We start from the raw sequence: 24426 nt of genomic DNA, 5'->3' as shown, positions 1-24426 counted from the left end.
TACAAAATTTACTAAATTTTAGGCCCATTTTTGTTTGTTACTTAGGACTACAATTTGTTTTAGGTGTTGTGAGTTGATGGAAGTTATGATATTTGTGATTGTGTCTAGGAAGAATACGAATTTGCTTTCAAATATTTCACATTAAATGATGGATACTGATCACTGTGTGTCCTTATGGTTCCAAAGTGAAACTACTTCTATAAAAAAATTTTCCTGTTTACTTTTCGAGAATTTTTTCTTGTATTCGTTGCTTACTACGATTATAAAGGTTAATTTTGTTTAAAATTTTAAAATTATGTTACAAAGATCACCTCCATAAAACAACTGAGCGTTTACTTTTTTCCCAATTTCTTCTTGTATTTGTTCCCTACTATGATAATAAACGTTACTTTTGTGAAAAATTTTAAAATTATAGTTATTTTCATGTTGTTGGGACGCAAAAGGTTAAATGGAAATTTCTCACTTTTGGCATTTTCGTTATAAGTTACGTAATATTCTTTATCCAAAATTTGTCTGCTATACTTTTACGCAGTTAAATTATTACACTTGCAGTGAAGACACCGTTTATCTTTCTTTCGTTTGTCACGTGTAGCCAATTGGTTGGACGCATTGGAGCACGTAACGTAACTGTCTTTTGGAAGTTTTCTGACAAAGGCCTATACCGTTTCCTCCAGGCACCACAGGAATACTATAACACTTACGTAGCAGTCACCCAAGAAGAGCTTTTGTTTTGGACGTTGTACAGAACTTGAATGGAATACGTTATGAGACGACACCAAAGCGAGGCTGCGCATCAGTTCATACGGTACGCTACATTTGCATTCGGAAGAAAGCAAGTTCATATCTCTGTTCGTTGTCCACATTGATATTTTCCGTGACTTCAATAAATCACTTCAGCCAAATGTCGGAACAGTTTCTTTCCCCACTCTTCCGCAATCTGAATTTGTGTTCGGTCTCTATCACTTCATCTATTAGAGGCTTAAGTGTTATCTTCCTTTGTTTTTGAGAAGCGACAGAAAAACACCAGACAGATTGCCACAGCTTTCAAATTCGGGTCTACTGAAATTCTGCACAAGATGTTGATCGTTCCGGCATCCATTTTGGGGTTATTTTTTCTGTCAGCAGTGCTCGACTGTAGGTGACGAATTTTGAAACGTTTGGTCAGGATTTCTGTGCTATCATGACCTATGTCGCAAGGAACACTTTGAACTTTCTCACGTTATAGTAAAGCGTCTCTGACTGCATCCTTTGATAGACGCTGAAGGTCCGCAGTTTCAGTTCCTTTGCTTATTTTCTTGTGGACTCTCTTTTTTCGCAGTTGCAAGGATCCTGCGATTTAAGATGTATTAATTGTTAATGTACTGTAAGTACAGTAACCGCGAATGTGTTTATTTGTTTGTCTGATGTTCATTAGAGCAATGGTCTTTCAAATTCCCCGTCTTGAGGACTCCTGAACTCGATGCCTGCCTTTTTGTCTGCTTCCTTTACTGCATTTTTATATTTTCTCCTTTCATCAATTAAATTCAATATTTCTTCTGTTACCCAAGGATTTCTATTAGCCCTCGTCGTCTACAAATGCTAGAAACGTAGGTTTGCCTTTTCTTAATCTTTCTTCCAAGATAAGTCGTAAGGTTAGTATTGCCTCACGTGTTCCAACATTTCTACGGAATCCAAACTGATCTTCCCCGAGGTCCGCTTCTACAAGTTTTTCCATTCGTCTGTAAAGAATTCGCGTTAGTATTTTGCAGCTGCGACTTATTAAACTGATAGTTCGGTAATTTTCACATCTGTCAACACCTGCTTTCTTTGGGATTGGAATTATTATATTCTTCTTGAAGTCTGTGGGTATTTCGCCTGTCTCATACATCTTGCTCACCAGATGGTAGAGTTTTGTCATGACTGGCTCTCCCAAGGCCATCAGTAGTTCTAATGGAATGTTGTCTACTCCCGGGGCCTTGTTTCGACTCAGGTCTTTCAGTGCTCTGTCAAACTCTTCACGCAGTATCTTATCTCCCGTTTCATCTTCATATACATCCTCTTCCATTTCCATAATATTGTCCTCAAGTACATCGCCCTTGTATAAACCCTCTATATACTCCTTCCACCTTTCTGCCTTCCCTTCTTTGCTTAGAACTGGGTTGCCATCTGAGCTCTTGATATTCATACAAGGGGTTCTCTTCTCTCCAAAGGTCTCTTTAATTTTCCTGTAGGCAGTATCTATCTTACCCCTAGTGAGATAAGCAGCTTTTGACAACGTTAACTGGAATACTCTCTTTCAAATTCTGAAGGTGGCAGGGGTAAAATACAGGGAGCGAAAGGCTATTTACAATTTGTACAGAAACCAGATGGCAGTTATAATAGTCGAGGGGCATGAAATGGAAACAGTGGTTGGGAAAGGAGTGAGACTGGGTTGTAGCCTCTCCCCGATGTTATTCAATCTGTATATTGAGCAAGCAGTAAAGGAAACAAAAGAAAAATTCGGAGTAGGTATTAAAATCCATGGAGAAGAAATAAAAACTTTGAGGTTCGCCGATGACATTGTAATTCTGTCAGAGACAGCAAAGGACTTGGAAGAGCAGTTGAACGGAATGGGCAGTGTCTTGAAAGGGGGATATAAGATGAACATCAACAAAAGCAAAACGAGGATAATGGAATGTAGTCAAATTAAATCGGGTGATGCTGAGGGGATTAGATTAGGAAATGAGACACTTAAACTAGTAAAGGAGTTTTGCTATTTAAGGAGTAAAATAACTGATGATGGTCGAAGTAGAGAGGATATAAAACGTAGATTGGCAATGGCAAGGAAATCGTTTCTGAAGAAGAGAAATTTGTTAACATCGAGTATAGATTTAAGTGTCAGGAAGTCGTTTCTGAAAGTATTTGTATGGAGTGTAGCCATGTATGGAAGTGAAACATGGACGATAACCAGTTTTGACAGGAAGAGAATAGAAGCTTTCGAAATGTGTTGCTACAGAAGAATGCTGAAGATAAGGTGGGTAGATCACGTAACTAATGAGGAGGTATTGAATAGGATTGGGGAGAAGACAAGTTTGTGGCACAACTTGACTTGAAGAAGGGATCGGTTGGTAGGACATGTTTTGAGGCATCAAGGGATCACAAGTTTAGCATTGGAGGGCAGTGTGGAGGGTACAAATCATAGAGGAAGACCAAGAGATCAATACACTAAGCAGATTCAGAAGGATGTAGGTTGCAGTAGGTACTGGGAGATGATGAAGCTTGCACAGGATAGAGTAGCATGGCGAGCTGCATCAAACCAGTCTCAGGACTGAAGACCACAACAGCAACAAACCCATCTTCAAGATAGCTGATCTCGTTTCATTTTCCCCTCTACAATCCACATCATTTCCTTCTGTGGCTATATCTTCTCATTTATTTACTCAATTTATCATTGACGGTAATCTAATGAGCGGTCAAAAAAATTCCGTCTGAGGGTGACGATGCAGCGTGTATGCAACCCAGCGCAACTCCGATGCGGTTATACAAGCATTGACTTGCAGGCAAGGCATTAATGTGGCCTTGGAACGGAAACTTTTTGATGGCCCCTTGTACAACATGAGAATCTGCTAGCATAAACGTCAAGGACATTATTTTTCAATTCTAATGGTAATTATCGAAGATTAATGCGTAGCACCTCACCTACGGCCCTTCTAGACGAATGCAAAATAATTCAGAATTTGCTCACGTGTCGTTAAGTGGCGCCACGTAACAGACTTGTAAACTAACTGACTAAAAAATTTCTCAATTCTGGTCGACAACACACGAGTAAGCTTTTTTTGTCAAAGACAAATTCCATTTCCACAACCTTTTGATTGCCGGTCGCTTGAGACATCGTGGATTGTACACTTACGTCCTGTCGATCATCATGTGGAAGTAAAGAGTTATATGCTATTGGTATTATTGTTCTGCAATTACCTTGAAGCAGACGAAGAGAGAGAAGGGCAGCGTGAGGACGACGAGGACCCAGGAGATGGCGGTCAGGATGGTCCCACACAGCCCGGAGTCGTGTTCCGGTTCGTCAGCTGTAACAAACATAATCCAGGCAATGAAAACAGGGGACGCTCTTCTGCCATGGCAGAAAGCACTTATATGGTTCCACAAGGCTCACACTTTGGTCCGATACTGTTTTTCTTTTATGTAAACGACCTCTCATCTAATATACAATCACAATCAGTTCTTTTTGCACATGACACCAGTACTGTAATCAGTCCAAAAGTACATAAAGAAAATTACCCTTTGGAAAGCATTATTGAGTAGCTCCTGCACATTGTTTCACTATCAGTTGCAAAAAGACACAACATACTCAGTTTTGCACATCTGAAGTTACTACAACGTTTATAAATGAGCTGCTCGGGGGAACACAATGGTAAGCGCCATCGCCGTGTATTTTGCGGTAGATGGCTAATGACACACCTCTGGGATGCACAATGCAGTAAACTTACTAGTAGCACAGTCTAACATAGCAGTCGCGACACTCACTGCTGTAAAAGTTGTTGCCGTTTGACAGATGGAGCGACACTAGCGCTCCAAGCGGCGGGTAAGGTGAACGTCAGACGCGTCGTAAGCATTGTGTTTGTTTGCATTTGTTTCCTACGTAATTTCCGATTTATTCGAGTTATTTTCTTGCCTCCAAGAGTTTGTGTGGTATCAGAAGGCATATATGTTTCTAAAAATGATTCTAAAATATGCGCAAGTATGGACAAAAACCATGAATAGAGTGGCAAGCTACAACACATTCGTGAAGAAACACTTGTTACATTGGACAGAATTGCAGCTTACCACGTTGATATCAAAAGAATATAAACACACAGATTCACATGTAAGAAGCACAGACACGTACCTCTACATGCAAAAGCGATCGACAGCTCGTTTATCGTTCTGTAGGCTTACTGTGTTTGTCATTGTCTCCTGTTGCCACAAGTACGACCTTCATATTTGTATTATTCTAAGTGGGACAAGCAACTGCCAAATAGTGGGAGACATATGCTGAAAACACTATAATGAGCTGATTACATTACATTTCACGAAAAACCAAATATTTGAATAATTTTCAAACAATCTGTCTGTAGGCACTTTCCTTGTCCCGTAATAGTTTCGCTTCTGGGCATTCTGACACTTCACACGCTTTTGTAAGACACGAACAGCTACACTTAATTTAACCACTTCATCTTCAAAGCAGGTCTGTGTTGATGATTCACACGAATCTGGCACTGATACATGGAGAGTCGAACTGGCTGCTTCTGTGTCATAGGACTGTTTTACAGCTTTAGATTGACTGTCGAATCTTTGTGGCAGTTTCTTCTTCATCATCAGCTGAGGGGAATGTCAAACAGTGTGGGTACTGCATTCCAAACGATTTTGTTATTGTCTGCGTTCATGAACCGGTTTTGTTCGAAATGTAGCGAACAAAAGCTAATATTATTATACAGGTAAACTGGGTCTTTCTTCATAAGGTGGTCTCGTCTGCTATTAACTAGCCATTTTCTGCTCCTAAAACGAAACATTCATCATTTATACACATATAGTTTGCAAGTGAATCCTGACGTTACAGTTTAGTAACATGATGGTATATACCTCCCAGGATCCTTAGGAAACCTAAAAAAAGACAGCTGTGGTGTCTTCTTCCTGTTGTTGCTGCTACAATCGTTCCCGATCGTAAAAACCATCGTATAAATCAAAATAAACAATCACTATTCGCTTTCACGATCGCGCCGAACTCACAGCTCAACCTACCGGCCGCTTGGGGCGCTGCTGGCGCTGTAGCAACAAAATAAAGGCGAAGTGTCGCGACTGTTATGTTAGACTGTGCTAGTAGTTCCAAATTCACTCAACAGATGTCAGGGACGAGCTTAATGGTAAGCGCCACTGTCCGTCTGTTGCGGAAACATAATGGTAAGTGACAGAGAGAATGGCGGCAAGTAAAAACATCTCTCAGATTATGGCAACAGTGAACATGGCAGAAGACGAGGAATATACTTCCAATGATACTAATATCTTCGAGAGGGATCCAGAATACATTCCTAACTATTCAGATGACTCAGAGGTATGTTATTTTGTAAATATACTGTCTTTAGTACGTGTCACGAACGTAATGGTAAGTGCATGTACATACCATTATGTTCCTGAAGTACAATTGAAAATTACGTTCGCCGACAAGTACAAGATGTGTACAGTCCAGATCAGTGGTGCGAGATCATCAAGAAGTCGGCTTGTATATAATATGAAAAGAGAGGATTTCTATCAAATATGATACTCTAAAGAAGCGTTTGTCTTCAGATAGAAGACATTTGATGATCGAGATGTCAAGCTAAGGAAAATATGTAGGTGGAAGGTGACCTCCGAATATCCATCATCTTTATTCATCCGCAAGACATTTTGTCATGACATTTGGCATGAAATAAACTTCAGGAAACATGGAAGGCAAGGACCAGTTACTACACTGCGACTTAAATACAATGGGCCAAGGCTTATTGAAAAGAAGAAAGTTGCTGACGTCCTGTCGCTCCTAAATTACATGCCTCCTGTCCACAATGGATTTTTCCTGTCACTAAAGCCAACAGTTTTAGATGAAAAAGACATTAGTAATGAGAGTGTTGAATGATTTTGCAGTTTCAGTAAAGTGTTGAAGACTTACTGTAAAATTTAATATGTAATGTTCTATCACTATGTGTTGTTAGTGGTGTATGGTAATGTAATAATTTTTGTATATTTCATTTGTTTTAGTCAGTTCTGAGTTTTATTTATGTCTGTATAGTAGAAGATAGATGTTAGAATCACTACAGAAAAAAAAGGACTGTTCAAAAAAAAATTCCAGAATGAGATTTTCACTCTGCAGCGGAGTGTGCGCTGATATGAAACTTCCTGGCAGATTAAAACTGTGTGTCCGAGCGAGACTCGAGCTCGGGACCTTTGCCTTTCGCGGGCAAGTGCTCTACCACTTTTTTTTCTTAATCTCATTTTGTTCTATATTGTTCGTTGTATATGATCGAGGCGGACGTCTCATGACTCCTGTTCAGGTTGTTCGTTGAACCGTTCACTCAGTTTTTTTATTACAGAGGGTAGCTAGACCCTCTGACCGAACATGCTGAGCTACCGCGCCGGCAATCACTGAGCTACCGAAGCACGACTCACGCCTGGTCCTCACAGCTTTGCCAGGAAGTTTCACATCAGCGCACACTCCGCTGCAGAGTGAAAATCTCATTCTGGAAACATCCCCCAGGTTGTGGCTAAGCCATGTCTTCGCAATATCCTTTCTTTCAGGAGTGCTAGTTCTGCTAGGTTCGCAGGAGTACTTCTGTAAAGTTTGGAAGGTAGGAGACGAGATACTGGCAGAAGTAAAGCTGTGAGGACCGGGCGAGAGTCGTGCTTCGGTAGCTCAGTGGTGCCGGCATGGTAGCTCAGCGTGTTCGGACAGAGGGTTACGTACCCTCTGTAATAAAAAAACTGAGTTAATCGATCATCAACGACCTTAATCGGATGTTTTACGACGTCCGCCTCGAGTAGATACAACGATCAAACGCAGACAAAATGACAATAAAAAAAAAGTGGTAGAGCACTTTCCCCCTTAAAGGCAAAGGTCCCGAGTTCGAGTCTCGGTCGGGCACACAGTTTTAATCTGCCAGGAAGTTTCAAAAAAAATTATTCAGATTTGCAGATCAATTGAAACTTTAGATGCGCTGTATCTCGAAACTGTTATTTTGGCGCTTACCATTTTGTTCCCCCGAGCAGTTCAAATCTTACCCACGATGAGGAAATAACAACTAAGATGGAAACTTCAAAAATATTAGATATCCGTAACGATGAGAATTTAAACCGAGAAATACACATTTTCAGCTCTTGAAACAACTAGTTTAATTCGAATCATAGCAGATTTTATTACGAGACAAAACAGTAAGTTAACATATCTTAAGAATTTTCGTTCAACAATGTCGCATGAAATAATGTTATGGGATGGCACGACTTAAAGAAAAAACTAAAGTTTTCGTTTATGAGAAGTGTACTGTAAGAATAATACGTGAGGCTCACTCATGACTACCTGTTTAAGCAGTTAAGCATTTTGACTACCACTTCCAGGAATACGTACTCCCCCAAAACAAATAATGATGTAAGGGAGACTGGGGAATACTGATACTTAAGAGACTTCTCGTTTTGTTTTGGATATGCCACTTCTATGGAAAAATTCATAGGGTCTGTGTGACCGATGAATGTTAGACATATAGCTGTAGCAGAAAAATCGAAAACTGTCGAATCCATTCAGAGTTACATAAACATTTTGTCTAGTATGCATCCTTTTGGCATTGCCTTGTGTGGCTGGATAATCTCTACACCCCCAGAGGATAACACCAAAGGTAGGAAATACAGACAGAATAGAATTCCTGTTCTAGGAAAGTAACACATTTTACTATCTTAACGTGTATCCAAATACGTACACAGCCAGTTTTTCGAAAATGGTATTCAAGCTGGAAAAAAAAAAATCTGCTTCAGCTTTATTGAAATCTAGAGCTTTGTTGATACTTGTAGCTGACGGTTTTCTCAAGTTTCTTTAGGTTTTCTCTTTTTAAAGCAAAAACCCAATATCACCAGCCATTTTGGTAATTATACTGAAATTGCGGTCTTAGGCCAAGTTTTTCGGCCTGATTACAGGCAATTCGCCGCAATTCAACTAGGGAAATGTTATAGAATGATTGTGCCAATGTAGTCAGATGGGTGACTAATTCTTGCAATTGTTCAGGAGTAACAAAAGGTTCTTCTCCCCAAGGAAGATTTCTTGTCCGAATCGATCATAAAGTATAATTGTTAATATGTTCAGCTCCTTTGACACACTGCTCAATGTTCTCCCTGACTTTATTAAACTAACGCCTTTTATTAAAAGGGTTTCTTCACTCTCCTTAGCCCTCTCTGATTTATTTTTTTTCTTGTCCTCGCCATGTGAAATTAAATATAAGGCTTTACTTAAGCGTAAACAACTTTTACACTGTCGATATTGCTCCATATTCGCCTGTCGATATTACCTCACTCAGACACCGTGGTGGAGTCCAGTCCTTAATGGGTTTACTTATGCTCGAAATGTTACAAAACCCATGCTAAAACACTAGAAAACATATTATGTATCTAAATTATAATTTATACCTTTAAAAAGTTTTTGAAACGCTTACCTCAGTTTAAGCAAAGAGTAAAAATAACATAAAAGTTATGTAATAACAATTTATATTGCTACAGTAAGACTGTCGTATACAAGAGGTGGTCGTCTCTGCATCATAATTATGGTATAATCCGCTATACTGCAGCACTCTTTCCCACTGATTACAATGCAAGTCAACCGAGGCAAAGATGGTGTCGGTATTGCCTGATATGTCGGTATTCCTCCAGTCTCTGCCACGTAATTACAATACCAGGGACAAAAAATTATATTCATTATTCCACATTGATGTTGACTTCAGCAGAAAAAGCACTGCAGAATCCCAAAAGTTTTGATTGGTTAGAAAATGATAAATGTGAAAACAAACTAATAAATATACCACCTGACAACTCCTTCTGTTCCGTAGAAGAATTTCTATTTACGTAATGTGTAGAAGGTGGTGGGTAGGACTTACAAATTCATAATTTGTATGTGAAAAAAGGAATAGAATTTTGAAAATGTTCTGCATGTAGCTATATTTACATGACTGCGTACCGGTAATATGAATGTAAAGTGATTCGTTTGACATTATCGCGATTAATCATACAAATGGTCTATGGAACAAGAAACTAACTAATGGGCTGCGGATTGCCGTGTGGTGTTAATGGCGGCGCAGTGATAGGTTTAAAAACTAACAAGACAAACAAGGTGGGAAGCAGTGGTGGAGGACCATCCCAAAAACAATATATGACTATGGTGGATGATTTTCATTTTTTATTAATGCAGAATAGTAGAACTGAAGTGGAAGTGATGACTAAGAAAACAATTGAACAATTTGCTTACAGATAACATGGTCCAAATTTGGAAGAAAACATCTGCAGAAAGAGAAAAAATATATTCATATTTATTTACATCTACATGTCTACATAATTGCTCTGAAATTCACAATTAAGTGCCCGGCAGAGGGTCCGTCGCACCAACTTTAAGCCATTTTCTCTACCGTTCCATCCGTCGATGAGCACGCGGGAAAAATGAACATATAAATCTTTCCTCGTGAACTCTGATTTCTCCTGTTTTATTATGATGATCATTTCTCCCCATGTATGTGGGCGTCAAAAAACTATTTTCATGCACTGAGAAGAAAGTTGGTGACTGAAATTTCATGAGAAGGTTCTGCCGCAGCGAAAAACACACGTGTTTTAATGACTCGTTTATCATATCCGTGGCATTCTCTGCCCTGTTTTGCGGTAATACATACCGAGCTGCCCTCCTTTCAACTTTTTCGATGTCCTCCGTCAGTCCCATCTGATGTGGATCCCACATCGCACAGCAATAGTCCAGAAGAGGGCGCAGAAGCGTGGTGTAAGCAGTCTCTTTAGTAGTCCTGTTATATTTTTTAAGCGTTCTTAAGTGTTCTGCCAATAAATCGCAGTCTTTGGTTTGCTTTCCCCACAACATTCTCTATGTGATCGTTCCAGTTTAAGTTATTCGTAATTTTTATCGCCAAGTAGTTAGTTGAGTAACATTATCTATTTCATCGTTTCAATTTAAGTTATTCGTAATCCTAATCTCTAAGTATTTAGTTGAGTTTACAGCCTTCAGATTTGTGTGATTTATCGTGTAACTGAAATTTCGTTGATGCTTGTTAGCCCTCATGTGGATGATTTCATACTTTCTGCGATCTAGAGTCAACTGCCACTTTTTTGCACCACATAGATATCTTGTCTAAATCATTTTTCAATTCGTCTTGATTATCTGATGACTTTACATGACGGTAAATGAGAGCACGCTTAGATTGTCTCCTAAAACGCTTGTGTAGATCAGGAACAACAGATATTACTTCTGTTTTAGTCGATGAATTTTCGTCAGCTGTGACGAACTGTGACCTTTCTGACAGGAAATCTCGAATTCAGTCACGCAACTGAGGCGATACTCCGTAGACACGCAAATTAATTTTAAGTAGCTTGTGAGGAACGGTGTGAAAAGCCTTCTGAAAATCTGAAAATGTGGAATCAGTTCTACGTCCACTGCCGATAATAGTCATTACTTCGTGAGAATAAAGAGGTAATTTTAGAATGAGATATTCACTCTGCAGCGGAGTGTGCGCTGATATGAAACTTCCTGGCAGATTAAAACTGCGTGCCGATCGAATTCGAGTTCGAGTCTCGGTCCGGCACACAGTTTTAATCTGCCAGGAAGTTTCAAAGAGGTAATTTTGTTTCACAAGAATGATATTTTTTCAATCCATGTTGGCTGTTTGTAAAAACATAATAATAATAATAAATAAATAAAATTAAAAAATATTCAAATGTGTGTGAATTACTAGGGGACCAAACCGGTGAGGTCATCGGTCCCTAGACTTACACACTACTTAAACTAACTTATGCTAAGAACAACACACACACCCATGCCCGAGGGAGGACTCGAGCCTCCGGAGGGAGGGGCCGCTCAATCTGTGACATGGCGCCTCAAACAGCTGTTCGCCAATAAATCGTTTATTTCGACTTGATTCATAATGTTCGATCACAGTACATGTTCCAAAATCCTACCGCATATCGACGTTAGTGATATGGGTCTATAATTCAGCAGATTACTCCTATTTTCTTTCTTGAGCATTGGTGTGACTTGTACAACTTTCCAGAGTCCTGATTTTTCTACGAGCGAGCGGTTGTTATGATTGGCCGGCCGAAGTGGCCGTGCGGTTAAAGGCGCTGCAGTCTGGAACCGCAAGACCGCTACGGTCGCAGGTTCGAATCCTGCCTCGGGCATGGATGTTTGTGATGTCCTTAGGTTAGTTAGGTTTAACTAGTTCTAAGTTCTAGGGGACTAATGACCTCAGCAGTTGAGTCCCATAGTGCTCAGAGCCATTTGTTATGATTGCTAAATACGGAGCTATTGTTTCAGCCTACTCTGAAAGAAACCTGATTGGTATACAGTCTGGACCGAAAGCCTTGCCTTTCTTACATGTTTTGAACTGCTTCGCTGCACCGAGGGTATATACTTCTAAGTTACTCACGTTCGCAATTATTCTTGATTCGAGTTCTGGAGTATTTACTTCGTCTTCATTTGTGAAGGAATTTCGGAAAATCGTGTTTAATAACTTGACTTTAGTGGCGCTCTCATCAATAACATCGGCCAGTCGGGATGGCCGAGCGGTTCTAGGCGCTACAGTCTGGAACCACGCGACCGCTACAGTCGCAGGTTCGAATCCTGCCTCAGGCATGGGTGTGTGTGATATCCTTAGGTTAGTTAGGTTTAAGTAGTTCTAAGTTCTAGGGGACTGATGACCTCAGAAGTTAAGTCCTATAATGCTCAGAGCCCATCAATAACATCATCAATGCTATTGCGCAGTGAAGGTATTGATTGCGTGTTGATACTGGTGTAATTTACGCACGACCAGAATCTCTTTGGGTTTTCTGCCAGATTTCGAGACAGAATTTCGTTGTGGAAACTATTAAAAGCATTTCGCTTTGAAGCAGGGGTTAAATTCCGGACTGCCGTAAAACTTTGTCAATCTTCGGGATTTTGCGCTTTTTTAAATTTGGCATGCTTTTTTCGTTGCTTTTGCAATATATTGCCTGGTTAGGGTATGGCTCCTTTATTCTGCTCGAGGAAACTCTAAATGCGGACGGATATGAACGCATTTTGCAGCATTATGTACTGAGTACAGCAGAGGAACAGTTTGGAGACGATAACTGTATGCTCGTAACAGTTTAACAATGAACCCAGTCACAAAGCAACATTTGTGAGGCAGTGGTCGGTGGAGTATAACATACCCGAAATGGCCTTGTCTACCCAGAATCCGCACCTGAACGCAGTGGAAAATCTTTGAGATGAGGCAGAACGTCGACTGGGCTTCAGACCCCGGCATCCAAAATCACTATCTTGCCTGGTATCGGCTCTTGATGAAGAATGGGCTTCCTGCGCAGTCATTAAGACTGAAAATGGCAAAGTGTCCCGAGCAGAGTTCAAGCTGTCGTAAAGGCGAAGGGTGGACACAGCCCATAGTAGCGTAGTCTGACAGCTATCTGGACACTTTTGATCGGGCAGCGCGCAACACAACAAAATAGGTAACCATAATGTATTTTTATGAAGTTGACTATCCCTTTTCCCAGCTTGTTCCTATACGGAAAATACGTTTCCTAAAATGTCAGATAGCTCCAACCTCTCTGCGGAAGCTATACCTAATAGTAAATAAATAGAGCCTTTCTAGCCCCCAAATGTTAACCGGTATGCCTTCACTCGTCTACGCCACATACAATGAAGAGATTACGCTTCCACCCTCAGTATGTATGAGAACAGCTATCTTGAACAATTTTGGTGCCCAACGTCCTATATGCTGCTGCCACAGAGCAGCTTCAAAGGTACTTCGTATGAAACACACTACCGGCCATTAAAATTGCTACACCACGAAGATGACGTGCTACGGACGCAAAGTTTAACCGACAGGAAGAACATGTTGTGATATGCAAATGATTAGCTTTTCAGAGCATTCACACAAGGTTGGTGCCGGTGGCGACACTTACAACGTCCTGTCATGAGGAAAGTTTCCAACCGATTTCTCCTACACAAACAGCAGTTGACCGGCGTTTCCTGGTGGAACGTTGTTGTGTTGCCTCGTCAAAGGAGGAGAAATGCGTACCATCATGTTTCCGATTTTGATAAAGGTCGGATTGTAGCCTATCGCGATTGCGGTTTATCGTATCGCGACATTACTGCTCGCGTTGGTCGAGATCCAATGACTGTTAGCAGAATATGGAATTGGTGAGTTCAGGATGGTAATACGGAACGCCGTGCTGGATCCCAACGGCCCCGCGTCACTAGCAGTCGAGATGACAGGCATCCCATCCGCATAGCTGTAACGGATCGTGCAGCCACGATTCGATCCCTGAGTCAACAGATGGGGACGTTTGCAAGACAACAACCATCTGCATGAACAGTTCGGAGACGTTTGCAGCAGCATAGACTATCAGCTCGGAGACCGTGGCTGCGGTTACCCTTGACGCTGCATCACAAACAGGAGCGCCTGCGATGGTGTACTCAACGAGGAACCTGGGTGCACGAATGGCAAAACGTCATTTTTTTGGATGAATCCAGGTTCTGTTTGCAGCATCATGATGGTCGTACCCGTGTTTGGCGACATCGCGGTGAACGCACATTGGAAGCGTGTATTCGTCATCGCCATGCTGGCGTATCACCCGTCGTGATGGTATGGGGTGCCACTGGTTACACGTCTCGGTCACCTCTTGTTCGCATTGACGGCACTTTGAACAGTGGACGTTACATTTCAGATGTGTTACGACCCGTGGCTCTACCCTTCATTCGATCCCTGCGGAACCTTACATTTCAGCAGGATAATACACGACCGCATGTTGCAGATCGTGCACGGGCCTTTCTGGATAGACAAAATGTTCGACTGCTGCCCTGGCGAACACATTCTCCAGATCTCTCACCAATTGAAAACATCTGGTCAATGGTGGCCGAGCAACTGGCTCGTCACAATACGCCAGCCACTACTCTTGATGAACTGTGGTATCGTGTTGAAGCTGCATGGGCAGCTGTACCTGTACACGCCATCCAAGCTCTTTTTGACTCAATGCCCAGGCGTATCAAGGCCGTTATTACGGCCAGTGGTGGTTGTTGTGGGTACTGATTTCTCAGAATCTATACCCAAATTGCGTGAAAATGTAATCAAAAATGGTTCAAATGGCTCTGAGCACAATGGGACTCAACTGCTGAGGTCATAAGTCCCCTACAATTTAGAACTACTTAAACTTAACTAACCTAAGGACATCACACACATCCATGCCCGAAGCAGGATTCAAACCTGCGATCGTAGCGGTCGCGCAGCTCTAGACTGTATCGCCTAGAACCGCTCGGCCACACCGGCCGGAAAAATGTAATCACTTGTCAGTTCTAGTATAATATATTTGTCCAACGAATACCCGTTTATCATGTGCATTTCTTCTTGGTGTAGCAATTTTAATAGCCAGTAGTGTAGTGATATAAACAAAAATGAAATGCATTAGGTTCAGCTGCCCTTGGCAGATTAGTGTGTGGCCACATAGAGAAGAGGAAGGTGTTGCACCTTGGGACGCTTTTCAGACTTATCATGTTTTCTTATTCGGTTTTTAAATGATGGATTTCCCTTTCTATGCGCTGCAGTCCTTTTCTGAAATTGCAAAAAATTACTTAGGGAAGTCAACGTTTTCCCAAGTACGATAACATGTTCTAAGGTACAAAGTGGACATGTACCTATGAACAAAACTCGATTGATATTTAGAAGTGTTGCAATGGAGAAAATCTTATCACTATCACATTTAATAGTCTGTATGGTCTATTATTACACTACTGCACACCAGTAGAAGACGTATTATCAAAAACCAGTTACAAGTTAATACGTTTTGATATAGAAGCTACAGGAAACTAACAAAAATTTCAATTTTTAGAGCAGGGACAATAGCTGAGACGTTAAAGAAACTAACAGTTAATTTGCAAATATCCCATTTTCCATGGTAGAAGACATTCTTCTGTTTCAAGGCACAATATGGTGCACGCCTGACTAACTATGGTTTAACTGTCAACATGTTATACAAATAGTTCTAAAAATTCGTATCATTTTAATCACCATAAAATTACGTACCTGAAGAATTAACGGTTACAAATAGCTTTAATACATCATAGAGCAAATAAATGTGTAGAACGCGAAATACGAGGGGCGTTCTATAAATGATGCAACACTTTTTTTTCTCTGGCACTTCCAGTTGAAAAAATCGGGAAATTGTTGTCGGGCATCGTGGAATATTCCAGCATTGGCGCCTGTAGTGTCATGAAGTTGCGGTAGGTGGCGACGCTATAGGTAGCCTTGAAAATGGCGTCTGCTACGGAGGTGCGTTCCAAGAAGGGAGCTGTCACTGAGTTCCTGTTGGCGGAAAACCAGAGCATCGCAGATATTCTGAGGCTCTTGTAGAATGACAACGGAGACGTGGCAGCGAACAAAAGCACGGTGAGTCGTCGGGCGGGGCGTCTCTCATCATCGCAAAAGAGTCGCGCAAATCTGTCCTATCTCTTGAATGTCTGCCGGCCGCACACAGCTGTAACTCCTGCAGTGTTGGGACGTGTGCACACTCTCATTCCAAGTGGTCGGCGGATCGCAATCAAATACCTCACCGCTCAGCTGGATGTCTCTCTTAGTAGCGCCCACACACTCGTCCACCAGGTGGGGTACTCATTTACGAGGTTGATCGTGATGATGAAATACGGGTTCATCACTTCGAACCGGAAACAAAACAGCAATGCATGCAGTGGCTCCACACCACCTCTCTTCCGAAGAAAAAGTTCAAGGCTCTGTAATCCACCCCTCATTCCTAGATGCAGCTATTCTCCACAATAAACTAAGTCTTTTATGAAAAATTTAAGAGGAGTGAAGATAGCAATAAACTTTTTAGTTTTCATGTTCAGTTGGCTCTAGTTCTTCTTGTCTAGGGGTCTGATTCTTGAAGGTGAAATTCTCAAATTTGAAGATTGTTGTTGCAGAATTTTTTTTGTCGCATTAATATATTTTGTCGCGTTTTAGTATATCATACAGTCTTCTGAATTTTCACATTAAGAAAGCCCAAATTACGTTGTTCGCCCAAAATACGAAATACGTTGGATCACATCAGAGGCATGCTTATTACTACTTCACTCTGCTGTAATAACCATATTCCAAAGAGTTTACAATTTTTCTTGACAAATGTATTTCTATTAATTTCGATTATTAATTCATAAATGAATCAAGAAATAAACATAGTAAACAGTACTATGAGGTGCGACAATAAAGTAATGAGACTAATTTTCTTTGCAAGATGTGACAACCCTGGAGGCTTGCTTAGGCACAATATCTTTGACCTTGTCTATAAGCTGCTTCTAGTCTAAGCGGCACATTGATGCAACTGCTGTACTGTAATAAGTTAACATGTGTATGTGTCTCTTGTCACGGAAATGAAACCGCATAATATTGTGAAACGGTATGGCATTTCTTTTTGCGTTAAATTGGGTGAAAACGCGACGACAACTTACGGTAAGCTGCAGAAGGCTTTTGCAGAGGAGTTTATGTCAAGAGATCAAGTTTTTCGTTGGCATAAAATGTTTAGTGATGGCAGAACGAATGTTGAAGATTAAGACTGCAGTGGACGACCATCAACTTCACGGACGGACGTCAACTTGGCCAGGGTGCATGAACTCGTATGATCTGATCGAAGATTATCCGTGAAAATGATTGCAGAAGAACTGAACATCGATCGAGAAACGGTACGTCTAATAATAACTGAAGATCTTGGTATGAGAAAGATTTATGCAAAAATGGTCCCAAAAAATCTCACAGCACAACAGCGAGAAACACAGGAAAATGTGGCACCCGATCTGTTAGAGCTAACGGAAATCAATCCAGAATTGTTGAGCTGTGTGATCACTGGTGATGAAAGTTGCTTTTTCAGTACGGTTCAGAGACAAAACGTCAAAGTTCGCAATGGTGCTCAAAGGGATCACACAGACCAAAAAAGCTCGCTTGTCAAAGTCAAAAGTGAAATGCACGCCTGTGTGCTTCTTTGATTCCAAGGGAATTGTTCATAAAGAGTGGGTGCCTCATGGACAAACAGTTAGCCAATATTACTACAAAGAAATTTTAGAAAGACTTCGTAAAAGAGTTCTTCGTGTCCGTGTCAACATTGCTGATGGATTCTGGATCACGATAATGCGCCATCCCATACTGCTCTGTCAGTACAGCAATTTATAACCTCAAAACAAATTTCAGTACTACCACAGCCACCTTATTCACCAGATATCGCTCCATGCGACTTTTTTCTATTTCCTAGAGTCAAAACGGCGGTCAAGGGACACCATTTTCATACAACACAACATGTCTCAAAAGTTGCGACGAGGGTCTTGGAGCATTTAACAGAAGATGAGTTCCAGAAATGTTACCATCAATGGCAGAAGCGCTGTAAAAAGTATATGCAATCAGAAGGGAACTACTTTGAAGGAGACAACACTAAACTTGACTAAAACGGTTAACAACATTTTTTTTCACATCAGTCTCATTACTTTATTGTCGCACCTCGTAGATTGCGTAATGAGTAACGAAATTTGAAGTGTGCCAAATAATACGCAATTTCAAACGTTTCTGAAATAATAATTTTAACTATACATTCAGAACTAGTACTTATCAATTAAAACATCAAAACTAAAACATTTTATAAAGTAATTAATTTTCATAAATTTTAGCTCGAAATTAACATACTGTGTATAAAATTACATAAAAGTTTTCAGAAAAGTAACTGAGATAATATTGACTTGTCCAAAATCCGGAAGATAATACTGGTATTGACAACAACTGTTCAGAAGAGGATGTTCCGTTACAACAGTCAGCCGGTAAAGTCAAGGCGATGACCTTTGGGACTCTGGAGGGGTTATTCTGATTGATGTCCTCCCTCCTGGTGCAACAATCAACTATGAAGAAACTGAAAAACAACTTCGGTGTGTTCGTCGTCGTACAGCTAATACTCATTTATACGTACAACTACAACTGGTAATTTTGATCGTGTATCTATTGGCAAAGTGGTGGTGAATTTGTTCCATTGTCACTTCTGTTATTTCATCATCAGACATTTTTCATACTCTGCTGCAGTATCTTCCATTATACCTTTGCAACCACACTGTAGAAGTCTCTGCTAGTCGCCCTCTCCGACTCTGCATGGCGGCCAAGTAGCTACCAGGAGCAGGTTACTGTTGGTGGGTGATGGTTACACCTTGGCATTTACTCTCTCAGTTGCGGAGAGCCTTGCAATAGACTTGTTAGACTATGTACTATTGTGACTTTTAAATACTCTCGGCTAGTGTCAAATGCTTTTGCAAGTTGCCTTAACATTCCGATAATGCTTGTGCGTTAGGTGTGTCTAATACATGAACCAGTTGTCTAGGTGGCTTCAAATATAAAATTCAAAAGGACTGATGTTGGGACAAAGTTCATACCGTGAAATTAATACTTCCCTATCTATAATCATAGAATTCATCCATTGTGTCTCCTACAATGTGAATGAAATGTACATAAACTACTTGCTTTCTCTTATTTTCTTCCAGGGGCTAGTACTATAGAAAGTTTGGGTGAATAAAGTTCTTAGAGCCAGCAATTGTAATACTTGCTGGGAGAATATGTGGCTCTACAAGACAAGATACCTACTATTCCAACCTGTGCATTAATCATGGCAACATCAAATGTCATCATGTTGATGAAAATTCATAGGTGCAATTTAAACACCCCCTTTTTTATATAGGAAGTTTCGAGAAGAGATATATACCAAAAACTTTATGGTTCAGTTTTCAAACCTACATTTTCATGTAGAGTAACCCTCCCTCTCTCTCTCTCTCTCTCTCTCTCTCTCTCTCTCTCTCTCTCTCTCTCTCTCTCCAACACACTCTTTCTCCTTCTAGTGTGTTTCTTTTTTTCTCTGAGCTGGACTTATTAAAATTTAACTTGGTCACTATGCACAGTCACCTCCACCCCCACCCCCTCTTCTTCTGCACCGTGGTATTCACCAACCACAGGCTGATGAAAAGTGTGGAAGACGGCAAAAATTGGTGCATCATGTATAACATCTCCATCAAAATGATATGGTTTCCTCATGAAATCTTTCATTTTCCTCTTAGTTTTCTTTCTGTTTTTTTTTAGCAAATAAACTCAAAGCATGAAGGAAAGTTGGATCCTTTTATAGATCTACCTCAATGATAACTGATTTTGAATATTAATCTGTGTCTGCTTACTGTATAATCAGATGTATAGCAAACTGTATCGTCCTTAACGCTGTCTAAGAGAATTTTCCACTTACATTTGTATACTTTCTTATACAATTTTTACAGGAACGGAAAATGGAAAACGTCCAATAAAGCAGTGTTTTTATTACTTTTCAAACCTTGTTTCTTTACAGGTTTCTTCAGCACAGGAGACAGTGCATCACCCGGAAATTATGGGCTAAAAGACCAAGTTGCAGCATTAAAGTGGATCCAGTCGTCATCGTATTTCGCACCTTCCGACTTCCACCTGTTTGGCCAAATGAAGAAAGCAGAATGTGGGTGATTAGGAGGTTATTGATCAAGCAAGACGTTGTCTCCGACGTCGACCAGCAGAGTGGTACCACGCGGGCCTACAGGCTTTCCTAGTAAGGTGACGTATTGAACAGAGATTACGTTGAAAAATAAGGTTTTGCAGCCAAAATCTACATCTACATCTATATGGCTACACTGCAAATCAAGCTTAAGTGCCTGGCAGAGGTGCCATCAAACCAGCTTCACAATAATTCTCTATTATTTCACTCTCGAACAGCTCGTGCCAGAACCGAACACCTACATCTTTCCATGCGAGCTATGATTTCCCTTATTTTATTATGATGATCGTTTCTTCCCATGCAGTTAGGGGTCAACAAAATACTTTCACATTCGGAGGAGAAAGTTGGTGATTGAAATTTCGTGACATTATTCCGTCGCAACGCCTTTGTTTTAATGATGTACACCCAAAATCCTGTATCATGTCCGTGACACTCTCTCCCCTGTTTTTCGATAGTATAAAACGTGCTGCTTTCTGTGAACTTTCTCGATGTACTCCGTTAAACCTGCCTGGTGAGGATTCCACACCGCACAGCTACACTCCAAAAGAGGAATTAAAGCTTAGTGTTGACAGTCTCTTTGGTAGATCTGTTGCATCCTCCAAGTGTTCTGTCAATAAAACGCAGTCTTTGGTTCGCCTTCTTCACAACACTTGAATTCAAAGAAATAGTATCGACAGCAATTGAGAGATTTATACCAAATAAACTAACAAACTACGGAGCTGATCCTCCGTTGTACAGAAAACAGGTCAGACACTGTTCCAGAAACAACGAAACAAACTCGCCAAATTTAAACAGACGCAAAATCCCCAAGATTGGCGATCTTTTACAGAAGTTCGAAATTTAGTGCGGACTTTAACGCGAGATGCTTATAACAGTTTCCACAACGAAACTTTGTCTCAAAACCTGGCAGAAAATCCAAAGAGATTCTGGTCGTATGTGAAGTATGTTAACGGCAAGAAACAATCAGTGGCTTTTCTGCGCGATAGCAATGGAGATGCTATCGAAGACAGTGCTGCCAAAGCAGAGTTACTAAACACAGCCTTCCGAAATGCCTTCACAAAAGAAGACGAAGTGAATATTCCAGAATTAAAATCAAGAACAGCTGCTAACACGAGTAACGTAGAAGTAAATGTCCTCGGAGAAGTGAAGCAACTTAAATCACTTAATAAAAGCAACTCTTCTGGTCCAGACTGTATACCAATTAGGTTCCCTTCGGAGTATGCTGATGTACTAGCTCCATACTTAACAATCATATACAACTGTTCCCTCGACAAAGATCCGTACCCAAAGAATGGAAAGTTGCACAGGTCACACCAATATTCAAGAAAGGTAGTAGGAGTAATCCACTAAATTACAGCTCCATATCGTTAACGTCGATATGCAGCAAGATTTTAGAACATATATTGTGTTCGAACATTATGAATGACCTGGAAGTAAACGGTCTACTGACACACAGTCAACATGGGTTTAGAAAACATCGCATGAAGTGTTAAGTGCTATTGACAAGGGATTTCAGATCTATTCCGTATTTCTGGATTTCCGGAAGGCTTTTGAGACTGTACCACACAAGCGGCTCGTAGTGAAAGTGCGTGCTTATTGGAATAACGTCTCAGTCATGTGACTGGATTTGTAATTTCCTGTCAGAGAGGTCACAGTCATAGTAATTGACGGAAAGTCGTCGAGTAAAACAGAAGTGATTTCAGGCGTTCTCCAAGGTAGTGTTATAGGCCCTTTGCTGTTCCTTATTTATATAAACGATTTGGGAGACAATCTGAGCAGCCGTCTTCGGTTGTTTGCAGATGACGCTGTCGTTTATCGACTAAAAAAGTCATCAGAAAATCAAAACAAATTGCAAAACGCTTTAGAGAAGATATCTGAATGGTGCTGAAATTGGCAGTTGACCCTAAATAACGAAAAGTGTGACGTATCCTCATGAGTGCTAAAAGGAATTCGTTAAACTTTGGTTACACGATAAATGAGTCAAATCTAAAGGCCGCAAATTCAACTAAATACCTAGGGATTACAATTACGAACAGCCCATAATGGAAGGAACACACAGAAAATGTTGTAGGGAAGGCTAACCAAAGACTGCGTTTTATTGGCAGGACACTTAGAAAATGTAACAGATCTACTAAGAAGACTGCCTACACCACGCTTGTCCGTCAACGTTTACAATAATGCTGCGGAGTGTGGGATCCTTACCAGATAGGACTGACGGAGTACATCGAAAGAGTTAAAGAAGGGCAGCACGTTTTGTATTATGGTGAAATATGGGAGAGACTGTCATTGAAATGTTACAGGATTTGTGCTGGAAATCATTAAAAGAAAGGCGATTTTCGTTGCGACGGAATCTTCTCACGAAATTTCAATCACCAACTTTCTCCTCCGAATGTAAAATTTTTTTGTTGATACCGACCTACATAGGGAGCAACGATCACCACGATAAAATATGGGAAATCAGAACTCGTACGGAAAGATATAGGCGTTCATTCTTTCCGCTCTGTACGAGATTGGAATAATAGAGAACTGTTAAGGTGGTTCGATAAACCCTCTGGCAGGCACCTAAATGTGATTTGCAGAGTATCTATGTATGTAGATGTAGACTTTCTATGCGCTCTTCTCAATTTAAGTTGTAGTTCCTAGGTATTTAGCTGAATGTGCGGCCTTTAGATTCGATTGATTTATCCTGTAATCGACGTTTAACGGATTTCTTTTAGCACTCATGTTGATGACCTCAAACTTTATTATTTAGAGTCTATTGCCAATTTTCTCACCATACAAATATATTTTCTAAATCGTTTCGCAATCTCTTTTGCTGTTATGATGACGTAATACGGTGTAGTGGAATCGTGAATGAAAAGCAATCTGCTTTCAGAAAAAAATAATGTGTGGCATTACTTGTCGAAAGCCTCTCGTATTTACAAATGCTGTGCAAAACACAGCCTCATTTCTAGCAAGAACAATAACTATAGCAAATGGCGGAAGCCCTTATGACGGTCTCTAGCGCGCATTCGTCCACGTTATTCTAAAGTCCGTCACTATTCTACAGGTACAGCACTCTCCCTTGCAGAAGTATTTATGAAATATATTATTGGTCGTAGGGAGAGTAACTCAACAAATTACATATCTTAGCTTACCACCCGCTGTTTCGCTAGCGTAGACTGTGTGGTCAGCAGAGATTTTTTGTTTTATTTTGTTTTTATTTTATCTAATATTTTTGTTGTTCACAAGCTGCAAGACCTTCTAAGCTTTCCACGCTAATGACGGTCATATAGGCATGGTTTATCAAATGGCTCTGAGCACTATGAGACTCAACTGCTGTGGTCATAAGTCCCCTAGAACTTAGAACTACTTAAACCTAACTAACCTAAGAACATCACACACATCCATGCCCGAGGCAGGATTCGAACCTGCGGCCTTAGCGGTCGTGCGGTTCCAGACTGAAGCGCCGTTAACCGCGCGGCCACTGCGGCCGGCCCATGGTTTATCCCGAACGTAATTCTGATCAAAAGCGATTATGGTAGCTCGAGTCCAAAGTTTTTGTAAATCATTCCTTTTGCGTTCTTGTGGAAGTGTTTCCATATCAATTCTCATCCACTAACAAAATATGTTTATATGTAAGCGAGAAGTGAAAAACCAATTTTCATAAATTTAGCTTTAAATTTTTCTTAATGTAACGAAATATTTTCTTAAAAATTTTGATTCCCTGCTGGACTTCCTTAGGGAGTCATTTTGCAGAAACACTGTAACACGCATTTTTTATTACATCTGACCGAGAAGTCAAAAATCAACTGTCCCAGATGTAGCCTTAAAAATCTTTTAGTAGTTCTTTAGTAATTATTTAACTCCTTAGTCGTTGAATTTCCAAAAATGCTAGAACACGTATTTTTTATTTTCTGACTGAGAAACCAAATACGAGTTTTTGTAGTTCTAGCTTCAAAATTCCCTTAATAGCGACACACTTTCAAACAGCCTTTCATCCCCTATTTTACCCCCGTGGGAGTGAAATTTCGGACAATCCCTTCTTAAACGATGCCTGCAGTTCAGATCCACACCCTTTCCAAACTTCAGGTTCCTATACTTACTTGTTTGGGCTGGGCGATGATGAGTCAGTGAATCATTCTGACCGTATTTCACCCCCCTTAATGG

The 24426-nt window shown here is 40.6% G+C and overlaps 1 protein-coding gene across 3 annotated transcripts in view; it reads right to left on the bottom strand.

Annotated features, from left to right (window-relative positions):
• The window catches only part of LOC124795386 (band 7 protein AGAP004871), a 470831-nt gene that overhangs the window by 109622 nt on the left and 336783 nt on the right, over window positions 1–24426 (bottom strand). For all 3 annotated transcript variants that reach the window (XM_047259400.1, XM_047259398.1, XM_047259399.1), the window contains exon 2: window positions 3934–4040. In XM_047259400.1, coding sequence (XP_047115356.1) covers window positions 3934–4040 — 107 coding nt within the window. The remainder of the gene's footprint in view (window positions 1–3933; window positions 4041–24426) is intronic.

This window comes from Schistocerca piceifrons, chromosome 4, assembly GCF_021461385.2.
Source record: "Schistocerca piceifrons isolate TAMUIC-IGC-003096 chromosome 4, iqSchPice1.1, whole genome shotgun sequence".
Classification (NCBI taxonomy): Eukaryota; Metazoa; Arthropoda; class Insecta; order Orthoptera; family Acrididae; genus Schistocerca; species Schistocerca piceifrons.
The sequence above is the reverse complement of the archived record's forward strand: the minus strand, read 5'-3'. Positions and strand labels throughout refer to the sequence as shown.